We start from the raw sequence: 23,604 nt of genomic DNA on the forward strand, positions 1-23,604 counted from the left end.
AGGTGATTCTAAACAAGATAACGAGGGGGGAAGTCCAAATATGGGCAAAAAAGTGGAAACCAATACAAACGGAACAACACAGGAAGAAACCAAAACATTCTAAACAACATTCTTGCTTCCTTTGCCACAAGCATTGTTTATTATGTCACTATAGACACATGAAATAGCTGAAATAGTTATCCAAACACACAACACACAAAAGGCTTGGGATTAAACAGAAGCATATAACAAAGTTATTTAATATAAATTTTTAATATTATTTAGCACACAACACAATCTTCATGTTTGGGTCTCAGCTTAACTTCTTTCTAAGCTGAAATGTAATTTCTTGTCTGACAACAGTTTCTGTGATCTGTGATTTTCTTGCTATAAAATTAAATGGGGATCATTTATGCTTGGCTAATTGTGAAACATATGTTAACATTATGTAATTAACACCTTAATTTATGTTATGTATTTTCTTTTTTGTCATACAGGCCTGAAATCAAATCACCATTAAAAGAGTTAATGTGGAACTACCTCTAAAATGAGTGTCTATGAGGATAGAAGGGAAGAGGACACTGCCCTTAAAAGCGGGCTCTGTGATAAGATGAAGGAGGGGGATGTTTCCTATAAAAAGAGTCTCTCTGATGAGAGAGTTGAGGAGGAAGCTGTTCTGACCCAGAGAGCAACATCTCCAGAACCCAGCTGTGTGTCTATGAAAAGTGCCGAATCAATAATTCAGCCCCCTAACCTCAGTGATGGAATGGAGACCTTTGATCCTAGGTGAGGCATTAGCCAGTAGTATAAACGAGAAGTCGAGTTCCATTTTCAGCTGTATACCTATAAAAAGTAACAACTCCATATATCAGCCCCCTAATTTGTATTTTTGTGTAAAATGGTTTGTCTTTTCTGCTAACAATCGATAAATGTAGCCAGGTATAAACAGTGCTGAAATTGCACTGTTCATTGAATACTCATTGTCATTTAATTCTGCTTGAACACTCTACCCTTCCTTGAAAATTATGCTCTTTTAAATGTGCTCAATTCACAAAACAATTTGCTTTCCACAGTTTACATTGTGTTGTAACAATGTAATAATTATCCATATGTGCAATGTAACAAGCATTTTAAGAGGTTATTCAGGTATTTGGATCTTTGTGGTAGGGTGATAGAAACTAGGTCAAAGAACAAAAACTAGACAGGCAACCAAATTCCTAACAGGGTGATGGTGTGACAGATTGACCCTCTGGGAGCCTCTGGGTGAAGACAGAGGGAGGAGCCAGGGAGAAGACAGGAGGAAGCTAGAGAAGGAAGAGCCAGCTGGACCTAGATCGCAACCATGAAGGCAGCCCATGGTGGAGCCGATGGAGGCAGGAGCCATGGTGGAGGAAAGACTGACTTTGGTGAGGAAAGGAGGAGCCTGACAGAGGCGCAGACGGGGATCCGGAAGGCCTCAGTGGAGCTGGAGTGACAGAGACCACTGGGAGCTGGAGGTAAGGAGAAGCCAGACAGAACCAGAGGGATGGACTGATAAGGCAAAGTACAGAGGCAGCGGATAGTCGACGACTAACCAAGGCGGAGCCAGAGCGATGAGGGAGCCTGATGAAGCTAGTCTAACTTCCTCATCAGAATGTGGGGAGGCAGTTGTCTGGGTAGTGTGTTAAGTTTGCCAGGTCCACAAAATCTTTGTGTGGTCCTCGAGAGAGCGATACCCCTGCTCCAACAAGAGGTCAAGGATGGCAGGATCGTCCATAATAAAAACCACAAGAAAAACCTTAAATGCCAAACAAACATAAGCAAACACCGGTAGTACTTTCTTTTTTGGTTGGTTATTTTGTCACGCTGCTGCAAGATGAAGGTAAAGGTACATGAAGAAGTAAATAATAGGGTATTTATTCAGCTTATACAGACTGACTTTGTTAAAATTAAGTGTCAGTTTGTCACATCAAGCTTGTGATGTATTGCCAGATGTGGCATGTCAACTTCTTCAACCACTGAATTCAACAAGTGTGGTAAGCTGGTCATTTAAAACTTTTGTTTGTATTTTCTGCTTTTGTTCTCTGCAGTGTGAGGTCCTGTCTGACCTGCAAGGCCTTCTTCTGCCAGAGCCACATCAAGCAGCATGACACAGGCCTGCAGACACACACATGGCTGAAAGAGACCGGAGATCTGCAGCAGAATTTTGACAGAGAAGTGCATGATGTCCTGCAGAGAGTCAAACACCAACACAAAGCCAGCATGAGAAAAAAGTATGAGAGCTTATTTGAAGGAATCAATTTACAAGAGAAACCAATCCTTCTGAACAGAATCCACACTCAGCTTTATATCATAGATGGTGAAAGTGAAGGGGTGAATGAAGAACATGAGGTTTTACAGATGGAGAAAACACATAGAAGACAAGACACTCCAATCTGCTGCAATGACATCTTTAAACCCTTACATCAACCAGGACATGAGGAGACAGGCAAAATCAAAACTGTTCTTACTAAAGGCATCGCTGGAATTGGAAAAACTGTCACTGTGCAGAAGTTTATTCTGGACTGGACTGAGGGAAAAGCCAATCAGGATGTAGATTTCATGTTTGTGCTCCCATTTCGAGAGCTAAATTTGATTAAAGATGGTCAGTACAGCCTTCACAGACTTCTGCTGGACTTTTATCCTGAACTTCAAGATCCGGACTCAAAGATTTATGAGGAGTGTAAAGTTGTGATAATCTTTGACGGTCTTGATGAAAGCAGAATCACACTGATGTTTTCAGACACTCAGAAAGTTTGTGATGTGAATGAGTTTTCATCAGTGGATGTGTTGATGACAAACCTCTTCAGAGGAGAGCTGCTTCCCTCTGCTCACATATGGATCACCTCCAGACCAGCAGCAGCCAGTCAGATCCCCTCAAAATACATCAACCATGTGACAGAAATTCAGGGATTTACTGAACCTCAGAAGGAGGAATATTTCAAGAAGAGAATCGATAATCTACATGAAGCCAACAGGATCATCTCACACATTAAAACCATAAGAAGCCTCCACATTATGTGCCACATTCCCATCTTCTGCTGGATCTCAGCCACTGTGCTTCAAAAAACACTGAAACAAGATCACAGGACAGAAATCCCTAAAACTCTGACTGAAATGTACATCCACTTCTTGCTCACTCAGATTAACATGAGGAATCAGAAGTATGATGAGGAAAATCCAACAAAACTCTTGCAGTCCAACAGAGAAGCGATTGTGAAACTTGCTGAACTGGCTTTTAGACAGCTGATGAAGGGTAATGTGTTGTTCTATGAGGAGGACCTGACAGAGAGTGGCATAGACGTCACTGACGCCTCAGTGTATTCTGGGATTTGCACTGAGATCTTTAAGGAGGAATCTGTGATACATCAGAGGAAAGTCTTCTGCTTCATTCATCTGAGTTTTCAAGAGTTTCTAGCAGCTTTTTATGTGTTTTACTCATACTTAGTTATGAACACGCAATTGCTGCAGTTGTTTCTCTATGAAGAACACCAGGTACATAGGTTTAAGATAATTTCTCTGTGTGAACTGCTGAAAGTAGCAGTTGATAAAACACTACAAATCGAAAATGGACGTCTGGATCTTTTCATTCGATTTCTGCTGGGCATCTCACTGGAGTCCAATCAGAAACTCCTGCAGGGTCTACTGACTCACACAGAGAACAGTTCAGACACCATCAAAGAAACTACACAGTACATTAAAAGCAAAATCAAGAGTGATGGGTGTTTCTCAGCTGACAGATCCGTCAATTTGTTCTTATGTCTGCTGGAAGTGAATGATCAGACTCTCCTGAGAGACATTCAGGAGTTTTTGAAATCTGTGAAATACTCACAAAATAAACTCTCCCCTGCTCACTGCTCAACAATAGCCTATGTGCTTCAGATGTCAGATGAGGTGGTGGATGCCCTGGATTTTATGCAATATAATACATCAGAGGAGGGTAGAAGGAGATTGATACCTGCCGTGATGAAGTGCAGAAAAGCTCTGTAAGTAATTTTGTGTGACTGCTTAAGATTGGATTTTTACAATTTCTGCAAAAATAAAAGTAACATTTTTGATTTGGAATTATATTTTACCTTTACAAACTTAAAGTTGATTTTTACACAAAACGCAATTAAATATTGAGTGAATTAGTAACACTTTACAAAATAGATCAATTAGTTATTGGATCATGTATCAAGTTCTAAAGGTATTATTTATGAACCATCTGTACTAGTGATGTCTTAAAAGTTAAACAAGTTTCACTGACATATTGCAAAGGTGACATCCTTTTAAATTGCCACTCTTGCATGAAATAAACTCTACAGAAAAACATTTTTTTTTTTTTACTAATGTTTGACTTTACACAATTTTTAATTGAAATACCAATACTTTTGTCCATATAACATATATTCTAACATGTTTTTAGAATAAAAATGACCTGTTTATGTAATCATCTTTTATAGACTTTCTGGCTATAGTCTAACTGCTGTGTGCTACAAAAGTGTGGCTTTGGCTCTACAGTCACCAAACTCCCCCCTAAGAGAGCTGAACCTGAGTTTCAGTGAGATGATGGATTCAGGAGTGAAGATACTCTCTACTGGACTAAAAAGTCCAAACTGTCAGCTGGAGATACTGAGGTATTTAAGAATACTAATTAATATATTTACTTGTTAATTAAATTAAACATCCTGCAATTTAGGAGTGTATGGTATAATATCACAAAAAGTGTAGCCCTTATCTAAGCATTTCTCTCTTTCTGGTATATTTCCTTTTATTTAACCTTTTTCAGATGGTCTAATAGCATCAGCTACTGATGTATCATATCATTTCTTACTTAGGTAACCAAAGTTACATGTTTAAGCATTTGTAAAAGAAACAACAACAACAACCACAACAACAACAACAACAACAACAACAACAACATTAAACAGTGTTATTATCTTATTCTTAAATTTTGCAGAAAATTCCATGCTTACATTAGTTTTTGGGTTGGAGCCAAGAATTCACTGTAGCAAACTAGTCCTCAAACTTTTTGCTGTCCCAAATTTTGCCATTCCTTCTCTGAAGGGTTTTAATGTTCTGACCTCTGGAGAATCAGCCTTTTGGTATGCTGTGTTTGTGCTAATATGCTTTTTTGGCTTTCACCAAACTTGGCGCTGTGCATTACAACCAAACATTGTCTGTTCAATGGACATTGTTCTAGTCTTATGGCTTGTTCAGATGCAAGTTTGCAAACTAATTTTTTATTTTATTTTAAACCTAGTTTTAAATCTGAAAGTGCACCATAGTTATTGTCTCTCAAAAGAAAGAGTCGACTCAGAATTTTTAAAAACAAATCCCAAGCTTTTGTTGCATGCTCAGCTTGAACGTGACCCCCCCTTTTTTTTAAGAAAAAAACTGCACTCTTTGTGTAATATTATAACTATATGAAATTATGTAAATATATACATTTCTTTGCCCCATATCTTGAATTATGTGATTCATGCAGTGAAAGAATGCACTCTAAATGTGCACACACACTAAATTCGTCTAACCAGACTTCAACACATAATCATGAATGCGTGCATTTCTGTAGGAGTGTTTAGTTTGTTTTTTGCAATATACTCCATAATGTCATGATGTCTCGCGAGTTCAGTGCTGACCATCTGGAGCCCACTTGTCCATAAACGTTGAAACTAATTTTCAAATAGTCATTATCTTTATTAACAAACTGCATATTTGAACTATAAACAAGTACATTCTCATCTGAAAACCTCTTACAACTACATTCTGTGACAAAAAAGTAATATATATAAAATGAAACTGCATTTGGGCATCCGCCATGACACTCACTTTAAGAAGCACCACAAGCGGAGTGATGCAATTACAAACTGTGAAGTGGCTGTTGAAGTTCTGATAGCGCTCTAATATCACACTCCTATCAGCCAATCAGATTCAAGGACAGGAGAGAACTGTTGTATAAATGTACATATCTTAACTGTTATGTTTTTATTATGACTCCTACATCTTAGCAACCAACCAATCATTATATGGTAGTTACTAGTATTTATAAGAGAGTGCCATTGCCATTTTAGTATCTTTCTATAATGATGTTTTTATTTTGACCTTAATTCAACAAACAACCCTCTGTTGTCTGGAAAGACAGCTGTAAGAAAGTAGCTAAAGGACAGGTGCTTGGGGATCCACAAAGTAAGGGATACCGGTTCAACCCAACTATCACATGCACAGATTGGCTTTCCTGGGATTGCCAACAAATGAGAGACATACTACTTGTTGTCACATAATGGTGACAACCCGGTGTACTTAAAAGTAATCATAGCTAAACCGCTGTAACATGCATCTTCTCAATATGGTATCATCTATCCCTAATTGATGAAGTGTCTATGCAGATTGTCTCGGTGTATGGTGACAGAGGAAGGCTGCTCTTATCTGGCTTCTGCTCTCAGTTTAAACCCCTTGCATCTCAGAGAACTGGATCTGAGCTACAATGACCTGGGGGATTCAGGAGTGAAGATGTTCTCTGCACTGTTAGAAAATCCAAACTGCAAACTGGAGACACTAAGGTGGGTCAGAATTCAGTGCCTTAAAGGGACCCCAAAATAAAAATGTTCTTACCCCCAGGGCATCCAAGATGTAGGTTTTTTACTCAAATGTTGCAGTCTGTCAGTCATATAATAGCAGTCAATGGAATCCACGGCTTTGAGAGTAAAAAAAAGAAAAACATACACAGACAAAACCAAATTAGACCCTGCGGTTTGTGACGATAAATTGAGGTCTTAACACACAAAACAATTGGTCAGTGCAAGAAACCGAACAGTATTTATTTATTTATTTTTTTACCTCTAATCCACTGCAATGTCCAACTGTCCTGAACGTGTTCACAACAGCCGGCACGTGACGAAGAACAAGCAACCATAACTTCAGGCGGTCAGGCTTAAAAGTTGGGAGTCGTGAGAAGTTAGCACTTCCGGATGAGTTTGCACAAGCAAACGTAATTTTTAGTTTTTTATCAGTTGCAACAATCAGGATAAGCACTAGTACTTATGTTAAATAGCCGTCGTATACCTACAATCGTCCTGTGTACTTTGCGGTGTATCAGAAGTTTTGTGTGTTAAAGGGATGGTTCGGAGTAGAATTGACTTCATTGCTATGCACTCCGAAGCCCATCTAAATACCCCATCCGAAGTTTTTTTTACCTTAGTCAAACATTTATGGAGATATTAAGAGTTTTTCGAATTGCTTGTTACAGGAGTGAATGGTACATGTAATGTATCTCGTAAATTGCACCACTAAACGTGCAAGTAATCTTACCAAACTTGTACAGTAGTGTAAATAGGTTATGTACTCATAAAACGCTGCAACAGAACATTTGTAAGTCCACCATGAGTGTTTTAAAAACACGTTTTACCCGAGAACTACTAGTCTCAGAAACTACAAGTCGACGTCACTTCCCTGGTTTGAAAAAAGCACGTAAAAGTCCTCCTACTACATCTGTGTGCATGTCAACTTGTAGGAGGACTTTTACGTGCTTTTTTCAAACCAGGGAAGTGACGTCGACGTGTCGCCATTTGTAGTTTTTGAGACTAGTAGGGATCGGCTAAAACGTGTTTTTAAAACACTCATGGTGGACTTACAAATGTTCCGATGCAGCGTTTTGTGAGTACATAACCTATTTACACTACTGTACAAGTTTGGTAAGATTACTTGCACGTTTAGTGGTGCAATTTACGAGATACATCACATGTACCATTCACTCCTGTAACAAGCAATTCGAAAAACTCTAATATCTCCATAAATGTTTGACTAAGGTAAAAAAAACTTCGGATGAAGTCAATTCTACTCCGAACCATCCCTTTAAGACTTCAATGTATCGTCATCAGCCGCAGGGTTTAATTTGGTTTTATTTATTTATTTTTACTCTCAAAGGCATAGGTCCCAATGACTGCCATTATATGACTGACAGACTGCAACGGTTTGAGTTCTACTGAAGAAACAGAGTTTCCCATTTAAAATGTCCTTTAAAATGTTCCCCTTAAAATTATCCCTTTAAAATGTCCTTTATGACAACTAATTTTAAAGTGAGGTCTGCTACAAATGCAAAATCATCATGTTTCCGATTACCCTCAAAAGTGTTTTAATGGATTGAAATATTGAAGTTATTAAGCATTTTCTAATCTAGTTCACACCTGTATTCTGCGCTGACCGTTTGTTTACAGATAGTAATTGGTAGTAATTCCAGGTGTGAAACTTTGTGTTTAACATTTTATCAGAATGTGACATCATGTTTGTGTTTTTATAGTGTGGATCAGAAGGGAGAATTCAAAATTACAGAGGCACTACAAAAATGTAGGTTTGACACACTTTTTGGGATTTCATGTTTTGTGACGTTTGTTGTGTTATGATTTCGATAATCTTTCTTTATGTGTTCAGATGCCTGTGATCTCACACTTGATCCAAACACAGTAAACACTTGTCTCGATCTATCAAAGGGGAACAGCATCGTCAAGCCAAATGTGAAAGAAAATCGGTCATACACTGGACAACCAGAAAGATCAGATCGCTATCCTGATCATCCAGAGAGATTTGATTTGTGTCCTCAGGTTCTGTGTAGGGAAAGTCTGTCTGGACGCTGTTACTGGGAGGCTGAATGGAGCGGGAAGGTTTACATATCAGTGACATATAAAGGAATCTGCAGGAAAGGATTCTGTGCTGCAAATGTATTTGGACACAATGAACACTCCTGGAGTATGGACTACTCTGATGGCCAATTTAGTTTTTATCACAATAATGAGTGCAATGGGATAGCTGGAGCTCCAGTTTTCTCTAAGAGAGTAGGAGTCTATCTGGACTGGCCTGCCGGAGTCCTGTCTTTCTATAGCGTTTCTGGCACACATGCACTCACACACTTACACACATTCAAAACCACATTCACTGAACCCCTTTATGCTGGATTTGGTGTTTATTCTGGCTCATTGTCTCTATGTCAGCCTGGACAGTCAAGTGAGGAACAGAGACATCCCACAAAACCAGAAACAAGCGGAAAACAATTCAAACTATCTACTAATTTTAAGAAATACAGACGAGTAAATTCAAACAATCTGAGCAAACAATAACTTACGACATAAAGATAATTCTCATTGCCCATTTGTGACCCTGGACCACAAAACCAGTCATAAGGTTAAATTTGACAAAACTGAGATGTATACATCATATGAAAGCTCAATAAATAAGCTTTCTGTTGATGTATGGTTTGTTAGGATCGGACAATATTTGGCCGAGATACAACTATTTGAATATCTAGAATCTGAGGGTGCAAAAAAATCAAAATACTGAGAAAATCACCTTTAAACTTCTCCAAATTAGGTTCTTAACAATGCATATTACTAATCAAAAATTACATTTTGATATATTTATAGTAGGAATTTTACAAAAAATCTTCATGGAACATGATCTTTACTTAATTTCCTAATGATTTTTGGCATAAAAGAAAAATCAATAATTTTGACCCATACAATGTATTTTTGGCTATTGCTACAAATATACCCCAGCGACTTAAGACTGGTTTTGTGCTCCAGGGTCACATCTATGCATCTATAAATCAAAAAAGAAAAAAATTGTCATCAAAAGCTACAAATAAACTTTCCATTTATGTAGGAACATATATTTAGAAAACTATTTGAAAATCTGGAATTTAAATTGAGAAAATTGTCTTTAAATGAGCCCAAACGAAGCTCTCCTGGATGCAAAAATGTTACGATATGTATCGTAGAGTGATGATCAGTCATTTGACAGGACGACGGTAAAAAATTACAGACAAAACAAAATACAATCACGGCGCACGTTATTACCACGGAGTGGGAAATGAAAAGTTTCGTGCATCAGACTCATCCGCTTTTCGAGTCACACATTGGAACAAACATTTCTTAAAGCTTTTACGGCTCTTCGCGGCAGGAACCTCCAAAGGGAAAAAAAAAAATCTTTTTATAAGCAGCAACCACGATTTAACCAGTTACCACACAGATTATTATTAACAACCAAAAGAACATTTCACTGAGCGCATGCTGGAGTGTTGAAAACATGATCAAGATCATTTAAAATAGGCTATAATAGAGCTGTATGATCCATAAAAAACGGAGAAAGCCAGAACATGCGTGTAGTAGCCTATAGCCTACGACTTGGTTTGCTAGGTAAAAATACAATTATGTGTAAAATGTCATAGTTAACTGTGTCTGATATGAAATCTACGCTAGTCATTTGCCCATAAAATGATAAATAGCAAATAACACATATACAATTTTCATTACCTTTTTTTTTTATATTTAGTTTTTTTGTAAAATAAACTGAGACGTTGTTTGTTGCGAACCCCGGCTCAACTGCAAAACGCTTTCACTACGCTTGCCGCGTCCCATGTGAAAGGGCTTTTAAACCATCTTCAGACAGAGCGTGAACACAAGCACGGGACCTGCACCCAACAGATAAATATAATTCCAACTGTTACGTCAATTTTAGCAGGTCACCTGTCAGGTAGGACTGTTTCGCACATTGAATCTTGCGTCGCAAGCAGGTTTAAAGAATTTGACATCTTGACAATTTTATCACTACCATGTTAAATTTAACACATTTCTCAGTGACAGACAGACCTATTCAGTTGTTAATTTGAATACAGAAGGTTTTTTATTAAACCTTGAAATGTGACCTTGTATGTACAACAAAGAAAGTGATTGAAATTTGTTTACCTTTTATAATCAAAATAAATCTGTTATTTGATTTTCAGTTCATGTTTTAATTTTTGTTCAAAATATCGTGATGCGTATCGTACTGTGAATCCAATATCGGGATATGTACTGTATCGTGACCTAGGTGTATCGTTACACCCCTATGATTTTTGGTAAAAAAGAAAATTTTGACCCATGTATTTTTGGCTATAGCTAGAAATGTACCTGTGCTACTTAAGACTTTTGTGGTCCAGGGTCACAAAACAAACAAATCTTCATGGGCCCATTCCATAAAATGTTGTGCAGAAACCATCCTAAATTTGATTTCTCAAATATGCATGCATGTAATTCATAGAGTCAATTCTTTAATATAGAACAGTGAGCTGCAAGAACTTTCAAAGAATTTTCAAATACCTGCAGTGCTCCGACAAGAGGAAGTGTGTGCGTCTGCTCAGTTTTTACAAATATGACATTAACTATTTTTTTTTAATCATCTTTTGTTGCATAGTTAATATTTACTGCATTATTTGTCTGTGTTACACTATAATTTGCTTAATTATTGTCTTGGCTTGTAGAAAGCGTTTTTGTGATTAGCTTTGATTTTTTCTAAAGTTTTATTAAAACACTATTTCAAGTGTGATTTATGAGATTTATTGTCTTAGAATCCTAAAATCCTTTTCCTTGTAAAAGGCAAAACATTGATCATACTGATTTCAAAGTTAAGGACTAGTTTGAATATATATTGAACCAAACACTATCATGACATCCTAGTTTTGACAGATCATCCCATGTTTTAGTCATGACAGCACATTTTCAGTAGTGACATTAATGTTTTGGTAGCGACCGCATCATATTACAGAATTTAACCCACATACTAAAACACTAAACGTGCATAACTGTACTAAAAATTTAGTTTATTTCCCCTAAATAAAATAATTATGTGTTCCCTTTGTCACTGCTGAAACAATGATGACTGTTACAGTAATGGCAATGTAATAACACCCCCCCAAAAAAAAAAAAAAAAAAAAAAAAAAAAATAGATGTCACAACTGAAACTTCACCAAATGCTTCCATCGTGGCTGTTTTTGTAATGACAATTTTAGATACTTTTGAAGCTAGTATATATAAATCACATTTTGAACACATTTACCCTAAAATAATGGACTCTTAAAAATATACTCTTCAAAACAACAACAGAATAAAATGCAAAAAGTATTTCAATATTATTTTCATAAGTTGAAATGTAGGGGTAAGAGTTCTGGACAGCCATCTCCCAATTGAAAGTACCCAATAAATTATTATTTTTATGTACATTAAGCTTACTGATATTTTAAATATTATTGTGGGTTTTAATAGATAATAAAAGAATGTTATGAAACATCTCAAATTTGAATACTTGAACTTTTAAAAGATTTTTTTTTGGTTGTGGGACAGCAGTATGGACCAATTCTGTTGAATGTAGAATTCTGTCGAAACACTATTATATGCTACATATTCAAGCACAGACTTAGAGGACAGTATTGAGATCTACACACATAAAAACAATATGTATTCAACCAAACAATTACCTGTTATATTATATGCTACAGATATTATATTTGACTTAATTTGTATGTTTCTTTAAAAACCTTCTTTAATGTCTTAAACAAGAAAAGTGCATTAAGCAAGGAAAACAAATAGCTTAAAATTGTTTATTGCACAAAAATTTGAAAGGGAAATTTAATATTAGGGCAACATGCAAATACAATATTTCAGAATTAGAAAAATATTCCATGTGACTAAAGACATTCAGTATTGTTTTGAAGGTTTCATTTTGTTCTAGGTGCCATGATTCCACATCAAATAACTGGTTAACATTTTTATTTTAATTATAGACGCTGTATCTATAGTTTCCTACATGCTTTTGCTTACTGACACAGCCACAGACTTTGTGGTTCTTACACATCCTGACTTGAATGCACCATTACATGCAGTACTATATGATATGCCATGCACACAGGGGTGCTTCTCAGTACTGAAATTGATGCTCCCTCATTTTTTCGCTTTTTCAACCTCCAGCCCATGATCCGCAAACCTAGGAAACTCAGCCATCTTGAAGGGCTTCTCAATTCTCTAACTGCACTACGAGGCAAGGAAGTCAAGAGCGAAGATGCACAGGCCATAAACAAACAGCCAGTCATTCTCCCTAGACTGCTGCTCCATGTCAACAGGACCCAAAGGAACAGAAACATGACATTTACAACACCAGCAGAGACATAATGTTTTAATTGCAAACACCAAATGAACAGGACTATTGCATAGTATCTGCATAAAATGATTTAATCTGCTTTGGTCCGCAATCCAAACAATAGTGCAATAATAAATTAAGTTCTTGACATCAGATTAAAGCTGCGTTGATTTTATAAAAAGACTGAGGCTCTGCCAGAGAGCAAGTGACTCCTGAAAACTCTGCACAGCAATTTGAAATTTAAAATTGTAATAAATAAAACCCCAACTAACAAAAAGTCCTTCAATCCAAACTAAACCACTACTGTACTGTAACAAAGCAATCTACTCAAGTTTTCCAGTATTGACGATAATATTCCCAACATAATAACCAGTTTATCCCCAAAGGCATCTTGGTGGTGTAGATCATGTCAGCAAGAGAACTATTCCCCCTATATATAATATCTGAACACACACTTTAGGAACTAAACGTTTGACTACGTAAGAAAAATGTACGCTTTTAACATGAGAACCTAAGAAACGGAGTCTGTGGATTCAATTGACTGTGATGATCATTTCCAAAGCACATTCAGATCTGAAACACCAAACCTGAAACTCTCTGAAAAGGCATGAAAAAGCAAAAACCAGACCCTCAAGATCCATTACTGAAAATCGCAGACTTTAGAGCAGCGTCTGATCTGCTGGTCTGCCTGATCTCTGTGCCAGCTTTGACCTACAGTGGGTTTGTGCTGAGCTTGAATCTCATTGATTGACAGGATCCTCCAGCAGCCCATACTTGCCCTCAAGAACCTGAACTGTAGCAGAGAGAGCACTGCAAAAGAAAATAAATATTTTATTAGAAGAAGGGATGTGCCAAGATGGCTGACTAAATGGCTAGTAGACTAGTGAAGTCAACTGGTCATTTTGGATGTACCAAAATGATTTTATATACATAGAAAACATAAAATGCAATCAAAGTGTCTAATTTAGTATTTCAAAACATCAAAATATGGGTGAAAACATTTCGTCATCTTACAGTTTAACAGATATTAATGCAAAAATGAAACACTTATTCTGACCTGTACTTATTAAAAGAACAAGCCATCATACCTGTACTAAACGTTATTACATTTTAAATTATTAAAACTTGACAAATGGCAATGACAAACATACTGACAAATGGGTAAAACCTTGTGGTTTGAAGAATAGTGACAAAGATTGGGAAATATTTAAAATTACATTTAATTAGTTTTTAGTCTTAATTAGGTCTATATTAATTAGTCTTTTAAAGTCTGGTTCCAAATATTACTAACAAAATATATTGGTACATGAACTATTTTAACAATAAATTACATTATTACAAAATAATAGTGAAAATGTGTGACAGTCATTACTTAATGAAATGAAACAGGACACTGTAATGTACAGGAAACAAAATGCTGTATTAAAGTTTGGTTATATTGCTTGAAAACCTCTTTTTTTATCTTTGAACCATATTAATACCGTATATTGACTATATATAAATGCATATACATAGGAAATTACAGGGCCAAGCACAATCAGAGGCAAAATAGGGATCCAAGAATGGCATGGAGCAGCAGACCAACTACAACAATGAGTAATTAAAGCCATTTTAGGATGATTTTAGCCCAAATGGCTAAAAAAATAAATAAACAATCTCTGGTAATATGATTTAATGGGATTTCACTTTTGACCAGTAGGTGGCACTGTTATCAAATTGATGTGGTGTGGTCAGTGTAAGGAGACAGTTGCACATACAAAGCTTGGTGTCAATATGTCAAAGCTTAGCAGAGATACAGCCTCAGATGGACTTCAGTATCTTTCCAGCAATTTTGTACATCGGAGTCAAATTTGGTGAAAATCGGAGTAACAGTCTAGGAGGAGTTCGCAAAAGTAGGTTTCCAACAAATCAAAACGGCGGACAGGAAGTTCATCCAATTATGGCATAATTGGCATCAATGCTCTCGGCATGACCCAAGGAATATATCAAGACCATTACAATAGGCTAATCTAAACAAAAGTTATTAGCAATTTAGCAACTTTGACCACAAGGTGATGCTGACATCAAACTTTTTGAGCACTGTCAGGGCATGGTGGACACATACCGAGTTTTGTAATGATACATTGATGTGTTCGTAAAATATAGCATTTTACAACAAAATTCAAAATGGTCGACGCCCAAAATGGCTGCCGGGGAAAATTGGGTATGGTACGACTTGGCATGCTCCACCGAATCTAAAGAGAGCAGTGATTTTTGGTGAAACCGTTGAGAAGTTATAAGCAAAAATAGCCATTTTTCCATGTCTTCTGCACCAAAACTGCGGGTAGCTTCAGGTCATGCTTGTTATAACACACACCAAGTTTAGTCTCAATACGCAAAACCGCTGCAGAGATATAGCCTCACTATAGCCTCCATTTTTGCAATTTTCGTAGAATTCGTTCAAGCGTTATTCGAGAACGGTTTGACTGATCAACTTTAATTCCATAACTATTTGCCAGCATGGTCTGAAGATGATCTGAGCCAATTTTGGTGAAAGTCAGAGAAACCATCTAGGACGAGTTCGAAAAAGTAAGTTTTACGAACCATTATAAATAGTGAAAAAACTAAACCTTATGATTTTTTAAAATTTTGCTGTTCATTTGACTCGGCATGAGTCAAGGTTCAAAAGTTATTAGCGTAAAATAAAAAGAAATTTTGGACAAGTGGTGGTGCTAGAGAGTTTGAGTAAAAGACTCCAAACTTGCTATGCTTAACGCTGGGACTATTCTCTATCAGTGTGCCAAATTTGACAACTTTCCCACAAGCGGTTCTATGGGCTGCCATAGACTAAAGAGCGAAACCCCCCCCCCCAAAAAAAACAAAAACAAAACGCTAACGGATACAACAGGTGCCATCGCACCTGTGGTGCTTGGCCCCTAATGAATAAACAAACAAACAAAGCAAAACACTAAGAGCTGGTTTCACAGAAAGGACTAAACCAGGATTAGGCCATAGTTCAATTAGGACATTGAAATAATTTTTTCTAAACATGGTTTAGAAAAAAAACATTACTGGTCCGCAGTAACGTCTTGAGACAAAGCAAGATCACTGACATATTCCAAAATCAATCAGTGCACGTTTATTTCAGTTGAAACAGCTCAGACTTACATTTTAGTCTGGAACTAGGTTTAAGCCTTATCTGTGAAACTGGGGGTACGTCTTTAATAATTGTATTAATATAGTTCTGAGATTTGCTCACCATCCTGGTCTGATTACACGGTATCTGCCACACACTGACAGATCCACAACTGTTGAACCCAAGCGGCTTTTACCTCCAATCGGCCCACCGTCCACCACGACAGCCAGATTGGGCCATAAATCCTCAAACTCCTGCAGAAAACCACCAGCACGTCAAACACAAACTGAAGCCCTTTAAGAATTTATTCTGAGTAGTGCATTTCTGTACTTACGTCAGCAGCAACTGTGCTGGTTTGTGAGCTGACGTTAGCACTGGTGAGAGCTAGCGGCTCGCCACACATCTGACAGAGATGCCTCATGAACGGATGGTCTGGAATACGGACACCTATGAGCTACAGCATACAAAATATTAAATGATACACATCCTCAAACAGACAACTAGAGGACAATACTGAGATCTACACAAATAAAATACTATAGGTCCCTTGTGAAAAAAGGTTTACTTTACTGTATTGAATGTGCACTTGTAGTGTATTTCCGATACATACAGAACATTTTAAAAGTGTATTATATAAACCTAATAATTTAAAACTGACAGTTTTAAAGTACATTAAATCATTTTTAATATAAATCTTTTGTCATGCTGTAATGTTGACTAACATACTGAAGTACATGTAACACACTGCACTGTTATTTGCAACTTCATTACAAAGATGTAATTAAATATCTAAATACATGCCATTAAAGTTTCAATAGAAATTACATTAAAGTATATTTCAGTTGATCATAAATGCTTGTCAGAACATTCAGAAGTAACACTTTAACTATATTTCAAAGACAATAGAAGTAATTATGAAATGACATAAACACCCTACTTAAGTGGGTCAAAAAAGCACTCTAAAGTTCAACTAATTGCATTCGATTTAAACTTGTTTTTATGAATTGTAAATAATGAGCAATTAAGTGTTCAAAAACACTATATTCAGTTCTCTCTGAAGTATATTCTTTTAAGGTACATTATTTTCTATTAATTTCAGCAGTTTACATACACTTGATTCTTAATATCATGTTGTTCCCTGAATGATCCACAGCTTTGTTTTTTTTTGTTAATGATAGTTGTTCATGAGTCCCTTGTTTGTCCTGAACAGTTAAACTTCCTGCTGTTATTCAGAAAAATTCTTTGGTTTTCCAGCATTTTTGTGGATTTGAACCCTTTTCAATAATGACTGTATGATTTTAATATCCATCTTTTTACATGGAGGACAACTAAGGGACTCATACGCAACTATAACAGAAGGTTCAAATGCTCAGTGATATTCCAGAAGGAAAAACTATGCATTAAGAGTCTTAAGAAAACTTTCTAAATTTGAAGATCAGGGTAAATTTAACTCATTTTGTCCTCTGGGAAACATTTAACTATCTTCTGTAGCCTCTGAAGGGCAGTATTAAATGGAGAAAATTTTTATATATATATATATATATATATATATATATATATATATATGACCCTGGACCACAAAACCAGTCTTAAGTCGCTGGGGTATATTTGTAGCAATAGCCAAAAATACATTGTATGGGTCAAAATTTTTGATTTTTCTTTTATGCCAAAAATCATTAAGAAATTAAGTAAAGTTCATGTTCCATGAAGATTTTTTTTTTGTAAAATTCCTACTGTAAACATATCAAAATGTAATTTTTGATTTGTAATATGCATTGTTAAGAACCTAATTTGGACAACTTTAAAGGTGATTTTCTCAGTCTTTTTGATTTTTTTGCATCCTCAGATTTCTGATTTCAAATAGTTGTATCTCGGCCAAATATTGTCCTATCCTAACAAACCATACATCAATAGAAAGCTTATTTATTGAGCTTTCATATGATGTATACGTCTCAGTTTTGTCAAATTTAACCTTATGACTGGTTTTGTGGTCCAGGGTCACATATATGCAAAATAAGAAAAACGTACACATCTCCATTCTGTTCAAAAGTTTTCACCCCCCGGCTCTTAATGCACCATTTTTTCTTCTGAAGCATCAGTGAGTGTTTGAACCTTCTGTAATAGTTGCATATGAGTCCCTCAGTTGTTCTCAGTGTGAAAAGATGGATCTCAAAATCATACAGTTATTGTTGGAAAGGATTCAAATACACAAAACTGCTGAAAAAACGAAGAATTTGTGGCACCTTGGGGGTTTATTTCAGGCTTATTTCGGTTAATCTGACTTATTTTGAGCCAAATCAAGTGACAATAAGTCAGACTAACTGAAATAAGCCAGACTAACTGAAATAAGCCTGACTTATTTGGTAAACTTGGTTTATGGAACACCCCCTGAAGGATTTTTCTGAAAAACAACAAGGGACTCATTAACAACGATCACTAAAACAAAAAAACAAACAAAAAAAAAAACATATGGAGAATAACTAAAGCAAACCTTAGTAAAAGGATTGAGGTCTCCATTCAGAGTGGAGGATCTTTCCAGAACTAGTGTAACAGGTCCAGGCAGCAGATCTCTGAGCAGCTCCTCCTTCACAGACACCTTACAGTACCTGAAAGCATTCAGAAACCACCTTACAACACAAATACAGTACTCTATCAGAGTGTAATACCAGGGTACTTTGATACATATTCCAAAAGTGGATTTTCAGTGTCACATGAACCCATCATTCTAATATGCCGATTTGCCACTCAAGAAACATTACTGATTATTATTATTAAAAAAAAAAAGTCACCCCTAACTGTTGAACAGTAGTCTTTAAGAACTGATCAGAGAACTGTAAACAAACCTGTATATGTCCTGTATTTCTCCGACACAGATGGCTAGAGGTTTGTCTCCATTCCTTCCTTTGATATCATAAACTCTCTTGACAGCCTCTGAGTTTTGAGCCACACAGGCCAGACCGTAGATGGTGTCAGTGGGAACGGCCACAACCTGACCCGCTTTCAGAGCCTTGACTGTGGTGTTCAGGATCTCCGTCCACTCTGTGTTCACAACAAACAAAAAGTACACCAGCAAATGATTACAAAACTATAGGCACATTCCACGTTCCTTAAAATATTGATTTCAATTTTCCTTGTACATATACATATTAGGGTCACATTAAAAAGTTAAGAACAGAATCGTTTTTGCATACACTGGTATTTTCAGATCCATCAATAATACGTTATAAAACTCTATTACAATAATCTGAACAAACTATTGTTATGCGTTTCTCTTTTTAATTGCCTAATTTCTGTATTTTCTACTCAAACTGTTATTATTATTATTATTGTTTAAAAATTTTCATTTTTGCCCAAACCAACTATTTTATCCCAAATAAAGTTTTACCAAAAATGAGTACTTGGTATACTTGGTTACTAGTGAGACAACAGGAAGATATAGAAAGTATAAGGAGTCATAATTTTAAAATATAGCTTTTTAATCACGAAACTTAAGTAACAGATATATTCAGTGTTCAGTGTTGTTACTTTTTTTCCGAAATAACTAGTAAAGCATTAATTTTTTTTTATTACTTTTTGAAATAAGTAACGGCAGTTACTTTTTCCCCTCATTTATTGATTAAAAGCTCTCCTGACCCCCATGTTGAGAGAAATAATGAGCAAGATGCTACTTTAGTTCTAGAATAAAATGTGAACATGCAAAAAAATAATCTCACTCACTAAAAAAAAACAGACACGGTATTCCTCAAAATGATTAAAAACAGTGAAATTCAATGCAAACCTGCAATTAATAAATAATACAAATATCCTTTATGCATTTAATCCCATTTTATTAACCAATGTCTTTGCTGCCGACCTTCGATGATCCAATTCATCCATACTAATAAGCAAAAATTACTAAAGATAATCTAACATTCGTTTTCCTTTTTTTTTTTTTTTTGAAGAGTTGACATTTTTCTTCTGCGGTCTACTGTACAGACATCAGTTAAATTTTCTCTAAGCCTGAGACTGTGTGTAAAAAGGCTTTTACATTTGCCAAAACCAAAAGTTTTTATATTAAAATCAAACAAGCAAGCCCTGCCCAGATTTAGAAAGTAACGCAGATGTAACATAACGCTTTACTTTCCATAAAAAGTAACTAAGTAACGCATTTAGTTACTTTTTTAGGGAGTAACTCAACATTGTAACATTACTTTTAAAAGTAACTTTCCCGAACACTGGGTATATTTGTAGCAATAGCCAAAAATACACTGTATGGGTCAAAATTACTGATTTTTCTTTAAAGCCAAAAATCATTAGGATGTTAAATAAAGATCATGTTCCATTGAGATATTTTGTAAATTTACTACCATAAATATATCAGAACCTCATTTTTGATTAGTAATATGCTTTGCTAAGAACTTTGGACAACTTAACAGGAGTAGTTCACTTTCAGAAAAAAAAAAAAAAAAAAAAGTACAGATAATATACTCACCCTCTTATCATCCAAGATGTTCATGTCTTTTTCTTCAGTCATAAAGAAATGATGTTTTTGAGGAAAACACTTCAGGATTTCTCTCCATATAATGGACTTCTATGGTGCCCTGAGTTTGAACTTCCAAAATGCAGTTTAAATGCAGCTTCAAAGGGCTCTTAATGATCCCAGCCGAGGAAGAAGGGTCTTATCTAGTGAAACGATCGGTTATTTTCTAAAAGCATTCATAATTTTATACTTTTTAATCTCTACATGGAGTACACACAGAGCAAAACAAGACTAGCATTTGAGATTAAAAATTACAATCCAAATTGTCATTTTTTTTTTTTTGAAAATAGATTTTTTTGCTAGATATGACCCTTTTTTCTGCGGCTATGATGGTTTAGAGCCCTTTGAAGCTGCATTTTGGAAGTTCAAACTCTGAGGCACCATTGAAGTCCATTATATGGAGAGAATTCCTGAAATGTTTTCCTCAAGAAACATTTCCTTACGACTGAAGAAAGAAAGACACATCTTGGATGACAAGAGGATGATTACATTACCTTTAAATTTTTGTTCTGCAAGTGAACTACTCCTTTAAAAGCGATGTTCTCAATATTTAGATTTTTTTTATCTTGCGCTCTCAGATTACAGATTTTATAATAGTTATCAAATAGTATCTCGACCAAATATTGTCCTATCCTAACAAACCACACATCAATAGAAAGCTTATTTTTTATAGATGATGTATAAATCTCAATTTCACAAAACAATTGACCCTTATGACTTGTTTCATAGTCCAAGGTTATGACAAATATCTTGTCTAAAAGACAAAACTAGCTTGAAATGTAATTTTTACCACAGAATGTAATAACACATTACCTGAAATATAGTGGAAATGACATTGAAGGAGAATTATTAATGGCAAATTTTTGTATATCCGTCGCTGGATAGGTTAGATACATTACAAATATAGGAAGGGTGTGACAGGTATATTTTAAGAGAGAAATTATTTAATAGTAACCCACAAAGTCAGAGCTGGAAGTGAAAGACACCGATAGAAAATGATGGAAATACGAAAACGGCGTGCGTGCTATAAAACCCAAGTAGAAAAACGACAGTAATTTTTGTTTTCCCGACTAAATAAGCACATTAGATACCATAATGGCCATTTGAACAGTTAAAACTAGCATCTCTGACGGTTCTTACCCTTCTGCTGTGGTGTCAGATCATCGGAGTTAAGAGGTGATAACCGCAGGACTCTCGTCTTCAGCTCTTTACACATGTTGACGCTCTTAAACGGCTTATTTAGTGTGTACGAGTGAATATTTAAACGTATGCCGACCGTACGAATAAACCTGAAGAACACCATAAACAACGGCAGACAGCATGCTTTCATAAGGCAGGAAGCCAAGTTTGACAGCGCTTCAAAATAAAACACTTCAAAATAAAAGTCCCGTAATAAATTTTAGTCGCGCAGGAGGAATTCCGTACAAATAATCCAGGTGTATCTTGTTAAGACTGATACATTCATTTATTAACTTGCTGATGTAATTAATTAGGACTAAATGACTAATTAATATAGGCCTTATTAAGACGGATTTACCATGTTGCAAATAAAACTAAAAATGGCGTCAGTCACAGGTATGATGTTTTTGTTTACTAAATAATCACTTAGTAGGTTATTTCTCACAAATGTTCTTACTTCAGAAAAAGGTGAAGATACAAACACCCAGATAATAGATCTTCCCGCAAATCAGGTAAATTGCTGTTTTTTGGAAATCACTTATTTAATTCATTTAATAATTTTTTTTTTTTTTTTTTTTGATTTCACAGTGTCCATCTGTGATACATCTGGAGGCTCTTGATGGCAAAATCTCTGACATACAGGAACAGATGGAGCTGTGCACCATGATCCTAAATGACCTGCTGGAAATTCAGAAAGTAGTTGCAGTAGGTTTCTAATATTGTTTATAGTGTTGCTGTTTGCAGAGCTACTCATTCAAGTGTTTATTTTAGATTTTTATTATTTTTTTTTATTTTTTTTTTTTGAAGGAAAGAGGCCTTGAAAATGCACCACTTCGTGATCTGGATAACTAAGCAGTTTTCTTAGTGTTTGAAAACAAATGTGTGTGTCTATGAATAAAATCGTAATGTGAAAGTGTTGGGATAGAGCTACTTCTTAACCATTGTGCGTTCAAAAAAAAAAAAAGTTACACATGGGTGCAAAATGGAAAAAAATGTCCATGTTCAAAAACTGTCATAAAAATGATTTATTATTTATCATTTTTTTTTTCCCCACTTTGATGTCGATACCAAACATTCATTTATTTTCAGAATTGTAACCATTAAATACTGGTTTGTTTACATAATGCCACAGGTGTGTTTTTTTTGTTTTGTTTTTTAAATGGAAAAAATGAAAATTGTAGGTAATTTCCATATACTAAATGCTAAGCAGACTTTTATTTTTTTTTTTATTTTTCTTTGCCAATTAGCTTCTTGGGTGTGTCACTGAAGAACAACATTTATTAAGGGGCATTTTTATATATATATATATATATATATATTTTTTTTTTTTAACGTAGTGTCAGATTGTTATTTTTAAATTAACACTTCAGTCCAAAACAACTGTTCTAGAAAAAAAAAAAAAAAAAAAAAATATATATATATATTTTTTTTTTTTTTTTTTTTTTTTTAATCAGCATTTCTTCTATTCATAATTACCAAACATTCATTTTCAGAATTCTTATACTGGTATAGCTGATTTCTTTACATACTGCTCACTGTCAGTGGGCAACACTAGCTCCAGAGCTTCCTCTGCTGAGTAACGTCTCTTCATCGTGCAAGCAATGAAATGACCAAGCACCAAATATGTATAGATTTGGTTGTGTGAACACTCAGACTTTGTATAAAATCTACCAGACTAAACAATCAGCATTTTCTTGTGGAGGAAAAAAAACTGTGTTTAGGGGCTTCTGAACTTTTCAAATTCAAACTCACCTTTTATCTCTGTATAAAAAAACAATAACAAATGAAAAAGTGCAATCAAGGATTAAGATGTGTGTTTGGGTGAAAAAGAAAAATCCTCAAAGCTCATTAACCTTCTTTGACCTTATTC

General features: G+C 35.5%; 2 protein-coding genes across 2 annotated transcripts; one reads left to right on the plus strand and one right to left on the minus strand.

Annotated features, from left to right (window-relative positions):
* Positions 1-1,321: 1,321 nt before the first annotated feature.
* On the plus strand, positions 1,322-12,953 carry LOC141343278 (NLR family CARD domain-containing protein 3-like). Its single transcript, XM_073847872.1, has 7 exons — positions 1,322-1,449; positions 2,049-3,983; positions 4,443-4,616; positions 6,369-6,542; positions 8,279-8,325; positions 8,410-9,062; positions 12,753-12,953. The coding sequence occupies exons 1-7, from the start codon at positions 1,322-1,324 to the stop codon at positions 12,951-12,953; spliced, it is 3,312 nt and encodes a 1,103-aa protein (XP_073703973.1).
* On the minus strand, positions 12,372-21,884 carry yrdc (yrdC N(6)-threonylcarbamoyltransferase domain containing). The gene is made up of 6 exons (XM_073846644.1): positions 21,696-21,884; positions 18,880-19,075; positions 18,528-18,642; positions 16,371-16,490; positions 16,160-16,290; positions 12,372-13,731 (listed from the first exon to the last, which is right to left on the minus strand). Exons 1-6 carry the CDS (start codon positions 21,856-21,858, stop codon positions 13,662-13,664), a joined length of 795 nt encoding a protein of 264 aa, XP_073702745.1. The 5' UTR covers positions 21,859-21,884; the 3' UTR covers positions 12,372-13,661.
* Between the last annotated feature and the right edge of the window lie 1,720 nt (positions 21,885-23,604).

This window comes from Garra rufa, chromosome 9 (assembly GCF_049309525.1).
Source record: "Garra rufa chromosome 9, GarRuf1.0, whole genome shotgun sequence".
NCBI lineage: Eukaryota > Metazoa > Chordata > Actinopteri > Cypriniformes > Cyprinidae > Garra > Garra rufa.